This window comes from Corylus avellana, chromosome ca1, assembly GCF_901000735.1.
Source record: "Corylus avellana chromosome ca1, CavTom2PMs-1.0".
Lineage (NCBI taxonomy): Eukaryota > Viridiplantae > Streptophyta > Magnoliopsida > Fagales > Betulaceae > Corylus > Corylus avellana.
In genome coordinates this window covers 31,117,502-31,127,933 of record NC_081541.1, presented here as the reverse complement: position 1 = coordinate 31,127,933, position 10,432 = coordinate 31,117,502, and the positions used below count along the sequence as shown (strand labels likewise).

At 38.7% G+C, this 10,432-nt stretch overlaps 1 protein-coding gene and 1 pseudogene across 1 annotated transcript; both read right to left on the bottom strand.

Annotated features, from left to right (window-relative positions):
* Nucleotides 1-1,152: 1,152 nt before the first annotated feature.
* LOC132169846 (uncharacterized) lies at nucleotides 1,153-2,554 on the bottom strand. The gene is made up of 2 exons (XM_059580801.1): nucleotides 1,993-2,554; nucleotides 1,153-1,886 (listed from the first exon to the last, which is right to left on the bottom strand). The coding sequence occupies exons 1-2, from the start codon at nucleotides 2,552-2,554 to the stop codon at nucleotides 1,153-1,155; spliced, it is 1,296 nt and encodes a 431-aa protein (XP_059436784.1).
* Nucleotides 2,555-5,839: 3,285 nt separating this feature from the next.
* LOC132163769 (serine/threonine-protein kinase STY46-like) overlaps nucleotides 5,840-10,432 on the bottom strand; it is a 33,242-nt pseudogene continuing 28,649 nt past the window's right edge.

Below are 10,432 nucleotides of genomic sequence, written 5' to 3'. Positions count from 1 at the left end.
ATATGAATATTTATACAGCTACTCATGAAAAGCAGGAATTGGTGAATGGAAAATTCACATCAGTAATTTCTTGTTCATATAAAGCCGCAGAAGAACAGTAATAAGTTACAACTCTCAACCAAACCATCATCCATTCTTACAGATTAATTAGTTTTATAACACAAAGGGGAATGACTGGTTAAAAGAATGGATACAAGCAGCGGCGGAGCTAGGAATTCAGTATACCAGGGGCGTCAATAAAATAATAAAATATATTGATAAAATAATTTTTTTTTTGTTCTCTTTATATATTATATTTTTATTATAATATGGTAAATACAATCAAAAGAAATTATACCACAATATATATATCACAAAAAGCATATTTATCTGACTTCATAAATATATGCTAAATTCATATATCAGTTACCATATAGGCACTAGTACAAAAGTAAAGGAAAATACAAAATACAAAGTGCCTAAAATTGCATTCTACGTGGTCTTAGAGAAACAAAATCATCAAGTATCAAATCTGAATCGAAACTTTTAGCAATTTCTCTTTCAATGTAGATAAGTAAGCTATCTCTAAGAAACTCATCTTCCATTTTGTTACGAAGTCTTGTTTTAACAATTTTCATTGCTGAAAATGCTCGTTCGGTAGTTGCTGTAGACACTGGAAGATTCAAAACAAGACGAACCAATCTATCAATAAGATAATATGTATCTGATTTTCCTGCCTCTATCAATCCTCGACATAATTCCGCAATGGAAGACAATTTTTGTAGTTTCGAATGATTAAGCATATCAACTTCAAAATGCTTCAACTGAAATCTCAAAATAATTTTTTCCTGCTCAGAAAAATCAAGAGAATAGTACTTCTCTGCAAGACTACATATATCATCAATATTAAATGATTTATAAGCATCATTTGGATCCAAAGTTGAACTAAGTGTCAAGAGTTCCATTGCCCTTTCACCAAATCTACAATCAAGCTCTTGCAATTGAAAGTCTATAGCAGCATTGAATACATCAAAATGATAATAATGTTCCACCGTAATGTGATCCAGTGAAAGACGACCTCGGCCTTTAACATAACGAGCACACAAATCTAGAATGTCAATTTCAAATTTCTTAGAGAAAGAGACTACTTTCTCAAGAAAATTATCCCAATCTTCATTTCTCAATTTTTGGAGGAGTACTTGTATTAGAAACTAATTGCATAGCATTCAAGATGTCTTGAGATTTTTGTTGCAAATGTTGAGAAAGACAATCAGTGGTACCCATTATTTCCCTCATCAAATGTAAAATGAATATGAATCTAAATGATGTAATCATTTCATAAGCAGCTTCAGCATCCCCACGTTGAGAGTAAGTGGATCCTTCTTTTATAATTTTTTCAAGTACTGAACAAGCAGGATTAAACAGCCTTAGTAAGCTACAAATAGAATAAAAATGAGAACCCCAACGAGAATCACCAGCTTTTTTCAAAGTGCCAATTTGGTTAGCTCCTTTTCCAGTTTCAAGTTCCTCAATGGCTATCAAATATGCGATATCTGCTTCTGGAGCATCTTGCAGATTACGATGACGTTTACATGAAGCACTAACCACATTGATAATGAAATTCAAATTTGAGAAGAAATCATGAACAACAGTTACCTCTCGAGATGCAGCAACTAATGCTAATTGTAATCGATGTGCAAAACAATGAACATAATATGCACAAGAACATTCATTAAGAAATAATGCTTGCAATCCTTTCCATTCACCACGCATATTGCTAGCACCATCATACCCTTGTCCACGAATACTTTGAATATCAAGACAATTTTGAGAAAGAACATCAGATATTTTATCCTTTAAAGTCAATGCCGATGCATCTTTAACTTGGACAATATCAAAGAAGCGTTCTTGTATAAAACCATCTTTGTTAACAAATCTCAAACACAATAGTTATTTGTTCTCTCTTAGACTCATCTCGTGCCTCATCAACAATAATGCAAAATTTTGAATCACCAATTTCTTCACGAATTGCATCTCGCACTCTTTTTGCCAAGACATGTAAAATATCTTTTTGGACTTGAGGTGAAGTATATTTTTCATTTTGTGGAGCATTTTCTAAAACAACCTTAGCAATATCGTCGTTGAAACTGGACATAAGTTTTATCAACTCAAGAAAATTGCCTCTATTTTTAGAATCGGGACCTTCGTCATGACCTCTATAAGGACATCCTTGATATGCTAAATAACGAATATATTCGATTGAAGTCTTTAATCGCAATCGATTGTTCAATTTTTCTTCCAAAGTTTGCTTATCTATCACCCTATCAATATGTTGAGATTGATTCTTCAAATTGTCACAACACTTAACAGCATTATTATGAGGTGAACATGGCCCATTTCCCATGTGGACCAAAAAAGAACAATGCGTACCATCGTTAACTTTCTTCCAATTGCGAAATCCTTCAATAGTAAATGCACTACCTCCAAACCGCCCCGTTGGCTTTTTAGCAAAAAGAAAGCAAGGTAAACAATAAGCAGCATCTTTGTCCTCAGAATATTCTAACCAATCAAACATCTTATACCAAGATGATTGAAATCTTCAGCGGTTTTTTCAATTCCCGAAAACGGGTATCCAAGACTACTAGAAGGAATGAACCTATTCGGACCGGCTTTAAGATAAGCACATCTAATTTCATCCCGTTGATTAACAAGATATTCTCATATTTGAGGACGTAACCCGTGATCATGTTGTAGAGTAGAAATGTCAATTGACTCAACTAATTGAGATTCAATTCTTGGCATCTTAGAAGGGTGTTGCTCAGGAGCTAAAGTTTGAGGATTGGATGTCGATGAAGACATTCTAGAATTTGAATCAGCATCTTTTTTCTTAAAAAATGCATCAATTGTTTTTGGCTTGCTCATAATGTAATATAAGAATTTTCAGAAACCTGGAAAATTATTTATCTATTAGTTTTAATTCTCATATTAAGCAATTCATGTCTAATGAAACATACTCTAAGTCTTTAATGATATTATAATAAAATTATTAGCATATTCCGATAGCTATTAGCCTAAAATGAATTAATAAAAAGAACAAACCTGAGATTGGCAATAATCTTCTGAAACTCGTTGATGCTTGACAAAATCCCAAAATATATAAAACACACCTAAAAAAAAAAAAATAACAATATTGTTTTTATTAGAATAAGATAAACAAAATGATGAAAATAAGAGATATATCACAATTAAAAAGCTCCATAAATTTCAGTCAATCATATTAGAGTTTGCAAATTGCCCAATTAAAGATGCCTAACCACCTTCCCCATGGGAATGTCTGAGAGTGGAGAGATGTTGAAAGGTTCATACCCTTATCCCTTACATTTGATTCATTATAAGGGGATTGTAATGTTTTCAACCTCATCATCACTGCAGCAGCTTTGGTAGTCTGCATTTCTTTTCTTTTTTTCTATTTTCTTTTTTATTGGGAGTGGAAAATTTGTCCTCTTTCTTATCAATGTAAATCTGTAGCCTAACTGATGCATATATTCTTGAGAGATTTTCGTCCGGATAATCATAATGGTTTTCAACTTTGGTTTTAGTTTTACCCTCACAGTAGACTCCAAGCGAGAATGATTGTGCCCAAAAAATACATGGATGAATTGATTCCTTCTCTACATTTGAAAATGATTAGGGTCCCTTTGGCTTACCTCCAGTTAGGTAAAAAAATCACTGAAAATCTTCCTGTTCAAAAATAAATAATGAAAATTCCCCCAGGAAAACAATAATTAAAGTTTTCCTCAAATATAGCAATCTTAACCATTTATTTTTGCACAATGCATCTCTATTAAGGCAAGCCAAACTCTATTACTTCGACAACCTCGACTCAAACCGAAACAAGCATCAAGGATAAAGAAAAAGAATTATTCATGTCCTTGCCTAAAAAATTATTAATTGGATATAAAATGTAATCGTTAAATGGGAATATCAACATCATATATCAGTTTTTAGAATGAGTAATATGAATTATACATTTATCTCACAATGTAATTTAGCAATTTTAAGTTCAATATTGTTCTAGTGGGGAAGGTTCCAAAGGTAGGCGATACTTTTAAAGCCAAGGCCAAAGATATCCCTGAATTTATATACTAAAAACAAATTAAGTACTGTGAATAATATACAAAGTATCTCTTGAGTCTTGTCGTTTTTATGGGCCAAATATAAATTAGTAAAAGTAAGCAAAGCTATCATGCGGTCAGAACTCAGGAGAGTAGCAAAAACAAAAAACAAACAAACAAATTTGATGCCTTAATTATTCATGTATCTCGTGTCTCTAGGAACCAAATATATTTATAAACATAAAGCAAGTTAAGCAATATTCATTACTCACAGTCACATAGTCAGTCAAAAGTGGAGTGTGGAGCCCAATTCAAGTTTTGTCACTAATTGTTGGCTTCAAGAGTGTGGTCACATACTCACAAACATAAACATGAAATAGCCTTCCCATTCCCAAGTTCTGATTCTTCTGAAGTTCAAGTTCCCATCTCTCCCAACTCCCAAGTCCCCACTACGGCACCACTACCAATGAGCAATCTTTTATCCTTATCCCTCTGCTTTTCACCACTCACACACACAATCAAACTTTCTTTCTCTTTCCCTTCTCCAGTTCTTCTTCTGATTTCTAAACCACCAAAAACCAAATCACCATGTTAGAGAAATGAGTTAAACCAACAAAACCCATAAACCAAAATCAAACAAAGTTCATGAAAATCAATAAAAAAAAAACAAAAAACGAAGATTAGTCTGATGGGTTATCACCGTGGGCAGCCGTCGAGCCGTGGTGTGAAAATGTCGATGGTGCACTGGTGCGGCTAAGCAATTCAAGGTCGATGGGCAGTGATGTGCTGCACAGTCCACGCTTGAGCCGCAGGGGCAGGATTAAGTTCAAGTTGGAGTTTGGAAGAGCCAAAGAGGGGTTAGGGATTTAGGGTAATATTATTATTATTATTATTATTATTATTTATTTTTTTTATTTTTTTTATTTTTTTTTTGAGTGTATAAGTGTATTGCCTAACCTTATCCTCTTATAGATAAATATGACTTGAGCCCACCAACTTGAATATTGATATTTTCCAGCAATTATCTTTACACTTATTGACAATTTGAGCCATTATCAACAATCTCCACCTTGGCGAAAATTTGGCAACCTCCACCTGAGACCTCAGGTCCGCATCTTGACCGATGCCCATCCCCACGCCCTGGGATGTCGTACAAAACACTGTCTACACCAACAGTAATAATTCCACAAGAATTATCATGCTCTACCATAAAGAGCACATACACTTAGAATTAAACAATTCCAAGAATTTTCATTTGTGTGCTGTTGAGACTTGAGATAATTTTTTTTTTCTTTTGTTTAGTGTATAAGTGTATTGCCGTGTGTTGTTAAGACTTGAGATTTTTTTTTTTTTTTTTTAGTGTATAAGTGTATTGCCGTTTGCTGTTGAGGCTTGAGATTTTTTTTTTTTTTTTAGTGTTTAAGTGTATTGCCGTGTGCTGTTGAGACTTGAGATTTTTATTTTTATTTTTTTTTTTAAAAGGTGGTAAAAATATTTTGGAGGGGCATCTTCCAACTTCTGACTTAAAATTACTCTTATTTTTTTTATTTGTTATTTTTTACCGGGGGCACTCGCCCCTGGGTCGCCCCCCTGTCTCTCCGCCACTGGATACAAGTGACATATTAAAAAAAAAAAAAAAACCTGATCATGTGGACAACATACTGTACATACTGATGTAAGAAGTGACAGGTGGCCTGCACAGTAAATTCTACGTCCATGTTAAGCGACATTATTATCTCTCTTCACTAGTGATGGCCCCGTCTAAGAACAGATAGGAACCCTCCGCTTCACTTCTCCTTGCGTCGTTCCTCTCCTTCATCCCCAACATGTTCCACATGCATTACATAATTTGGAAATTAGTTTTGTTTAAGCAGTTTTCCGAATGATGACGTAGGATGGATCTCATAAATATCTTGATGTCTATTGGGATTTATCTAGCTGAGAAATGTCAAAGAAAAGGAATCAAAGCTGCCGGCGTTGTCCGGCGGGGAATAACTCCGATGTCTAAGTTAGTCACAGTGTTTAAGAGAAAATATAACTTCAAAGATAAAGATAATCAGAAATATTCAGTTAAGGAGAGGAAAAAGAAGTTGCCAAAACAAAAGAAGGGACCCCTCTTTTACAGGCATCGGGTTGCACCTGTTCATCCAACACTGTGGACTTACCGATGGTCCACGTGTCAACAATATATTGAAGAACGGTAAATGGGATATTTATGCAAGTATATATAATATTCAGAGAGTGCTTTCTCGAGAATTCACATTCATGTGAGGTTCGGTTTACCGAGCCTCCTAACCGAGCGTGGTTCACTGGGCATAAATGGGCATAAATTTGCCGAGTATAAACATGGTGAACAGTAAAAATGACCGAGCTCTAGGGATGGGCCGGCAAACCGTTTTATCGGGCCCAACTCAACTGATCCATGACCTAATAGTTACCCCCCAATTTCCTTTTCTAACAAAATATGGAAATTTCGTGTAGATATCCGAGTATGGGTCAGCTTTTCTCTTTGATTTTTTGTTATTATTATTATTTAAAAAAATAAAAGTGAATTTTCAAAGGATGAGCGTGATTTGGCTCTTATTTTCAAACTTTTGAATTTTTAAGATAAACGTGTTGAATGATAAATGGTTTACCTTCCTTTTCCCGGAGACCCACGTGTCACGCCTCTTGTGGTTTGAATTTTATAGTGGCCATGTGTCAGCGTCTGCACGAAGAGGAAAAGAAGAAATGCGCCTTTTTGAGGAATCCTAGCCCCTACGGCTTTAATTGCGTTGCTTCGGTTCCACCTTTCATAAGTCTTTAAAAACAGTTCCTACCTTCGCCTTCTCCTCATTGCCTTTTGTCTAGAAGCCATTGTTGTCTTTCTTTTTCTTTTCTTTTTTTGAGTTTCTGCGATTTTCTTTCTCTTTCCAATCTGGCTCTCCTTCACTCGGACCTTTCGGCCGAGTATTATTTTTCGAGAGGGGTGTACTTCAAGACTTCGGTCGAATCTGTCCCTTCAGCCGAACCTTTTGTCCACCCAAATAGTCCCGTTCTCCATTACCTTGATTTCATTCTCCCTCTGATTGAGCCCTCGGTAAACCGTCTTCGATTGAGTGTTGCCCATATCCTATTTCAACAAGGTCTCTCTTCCATCCCTCGTCCATTAACCCCTTTTCACCGATACCTAATGAGTCGTAGAGTTGAGGATGTCCCTAGCGCATTGGGTGCCTTACACTCGGTCACTTGGGAATCAAAATTGTCAGACGGTGATGAGCACGAAATTCGCGAAACCTGGCATCTACCCGATTCGGTTCGACTGCGCTTCGATACCGACAGTGTTGGAGCAGTGGTGGATGTCAATCGTATCGAAATTTGTGTCTATTTGGAGATGTTTTGAATAGGTCTGAGACTCCCGTTTTTTAGGATAGTTCTGGAGCTGTTGAGTTACCTTAGGATAGCTCCGCACCAATTGTCGCCAAATGCATGGAGGGTTTTCTTTGCTTGCATGATTGTTTGGCCAAAAATTCTCGGAGTAGACCATCCACTTACCGTCGTGGAATTTCTAAAAATTTACCGATTGACGGAGTGTCCCAAGACTGAATTCTTGTTCACTTTCCAACTTCGAAAGAAAATGAAGCTCCTTACCTTCAGGCCTACTTACACGAGCAACAAGGGGTGGAAAGATGAATTCTTCTTTGTCCAAGGTGATTTGGAATTTTCACCTTCGGAAATAATTAGGGACGCAAGTGTCCCTCGGGAAACTATTGCCCCCATCAAACCGAGGTAAAACCGAGCTTCATATTTATCTATTATACTTCCTTTTGCAGCAAAACTAATCCTGACATATGCCGTTAGGTCAACAAGAACCGAGTTTAAACAGTGAGGAGGCGCGTAAGGAGCGTACTAGATTACGCCGAGCTTCATCCACTGGAAATGGATTATGATGTCCTCATGACTGATGAGAACCTGAGGCTCTATGTGTGGACTTCTGCACCTGCAAGACTAGTAGAAGCTGCTCCACCGAGAGTATCATCTGTCGAGGTGCCGAGGAGACCAACTGCCGAGCTTGCCGAGTTTCCAAGAAGGAGAGCCATCAGAGCCGAGGAACCCTCTAAAGCTAAAGGAAAGAGAAAAGCCAAGGATGCCTTCTCGAAGAAAACCTCAGCGAGGTCGCCAATTGCTGCTAGAGTCTCTCTGGCTATTGCTGACGAGCCAGAAGATCCTGAGATTCCTTCTTTGGAGAAGAAAATGAAAAAAGAAGAAGAAAATTGAGGGCAGCTCGCAAGCAGCACAACCAATTGTCGATTTAGAGGCCGAAGAAACTGAGGCACATTCGGTTCCTGAAATAGCAGGAATAGTACCGCAGGTTCTTTCTGAGGGAAAAAGAGCCGGTGTTGCAAGTGACTCAGGGGTACTTGGAGCTTCCGAGGTTGAAGCGCCAGCTTCGTATGTCAGAGCATATTCCTCGGTTCTTAGGTGTGTCAGAGAATTTCTAAGAGAACAAGGCACATCAACCCGAGATGTCCTTCCTGCAAACCGACCCCCCCGATCGTCCTCTCACACACCAATGAGGCCCAGACCTCCCTTCTCCAAGGTTTTAGAAGTCGAACCAATCTCGGCAGTTCCCCTTCCTTCAACTTTAACTGAAGCCACACACCAAAGTGCTTCTGATTCTTCGGAGGAGGATCTGGTAGACGTTGGTGATATTCTCAGGGAGCTTGCCTCAAGGATGCCAATAATACCGCCGTTAGCCTTGGTTTATCCTGGTCAAACCGAGGCTTGGGCCCATCCCTGCAACTCGAATATGCACATACAGAAACTGCAGGTGTTGGGCCTCAAGCTGCTGAGGAGCCCGTGACTGTTGAACCCTCGGTTACCGAGTCTGCGGGCAATGTGCCAGTGATTCCTAAGCCTATAGCTTCCGAGCTTCCAACGGCTGAAGAGGTGGCTGGTGCCCATGTGGTTCCCGAGCGAGTGGATATCGAGACTGTTGCAACTGCGGATGAAACTGTAGGAGACTCAGCCAACCTTGGAGGCTCACCTCAGCTGTCGAGAGATAGTACTCCGAGTGAACCCGCACAGAATCCTACCGAGACTTCACGACCAACAGGTCCTTCGGTAGATTGTACACCTGACCCGATAACTTGGTCATTTGGGGAGCCTCTCACTTGGCTGGGTGACAACTAGCTTGGAAATCCCTTTGCTGCTTTGGTAAATCTGATCGCAGCTAATAGTTCGCCAGAAGAAAGAGCCCAGCTTCCGAAGGAAGTGATGGAGCACATGTTGTACATCAGCTGGAGGTAAATTGCTCTTTGTTTTTCTATTCCTTTTAAAGATAAAAACGGGTGATTCTAAAATTTTTTTCTTTTGCAAGGATCAATGCACAGTTTGAACTACTACCTCCACTTTAGAAGGTCTGCTGAGAACTCGACTCTAGAAACCGAGAACACCAAGAAAAAGCTTGAAGAGGCTGAGGCCGAGATAAAATGACTAAAAGAACTGTCATTCCAGCAACAGAGTGAGCTTCTTATCTCGGGCGAGCAGGTTGCCAGGTTGGAGGCTCAAAGTGCTGGAGCTGTTTCTCGGTCTCAGAATTTGGAATTTGAGCTAGCTATTGAGAAAGCAAAGTACGTGAGTTTGCTGGCTGATTATTCGACTCTCAAGGATGGAGCTACCCGTCTTAAGGAGAGTTTTGCCGATGCTAAACTTCAATGTCGAGCTACCGAGTCTCGCATTAATTTGGTTTCTGAGGAGCTTGAAGAGGCCCAAAAATACTCGGCTGCGCAATGTACACGAGCCGAAGTGGCTGAGGGAAAATTAAAGGCAACCGCGGAGCAACTTCTGGCTGCTGAGAAAAAACAAAAATCAACATAGAAGAAGCTTAAGGTTGCTAAAAAGGAAACTGTAAGTTTTAAGGGAAAATTTTCTCGAGCTAAAGAGCAAGTGACCAGATACAAGGATAAAGCTCGAAATTTCTATAAACAGCTTTCTTTTGCTTCTTGGGGCCGAGATTATGGCTGGGGAATAGGCTTCATCTCCGGTTTTAAGACCTTTCGGAGTTGGTCAAAAAGTCCTCTAGAAGGTGTTGATCTAGACACAATTAAGCCTGAAGATATTCCCCCCAATGAAGAGGCCATTTTGAAGATTGCTGTGGTTGGTCAGGAGTAGATGCCTGACTGTAAAGGCATTACAATCTTCGGTTTTAACCCATTTGCTCGGTATCGGACTGGGGAATCTTCTACTGCAGTCGAGCATGCTGAAGCACCTGATGACTCGAAAAAATCAGTGACTGTATTTGATGAGGAATGGGACTGTGCATCGGATTGTGCTGTTTGATTTGATGATTTTTTTTT

What these genes read in the sequence shown, in the direction of transcription:
- LOC132169846 (XM_059580801.1), bottom strand. Translation starts at nt 2,554, where the DNA reads ATGTTTGATTGGTTAGAATATTCTGAGGACAAAGATGCTGCTTATTGT. An exon ending in TGCAATTCGTGAAGAAATTG is followed by an intron (nt 1,887 to 1,992) that starts GTGATTCAAAAT and finishes GTTTTATACAAG; the next exon opens with AACGCTTCTTTGATATTGTC.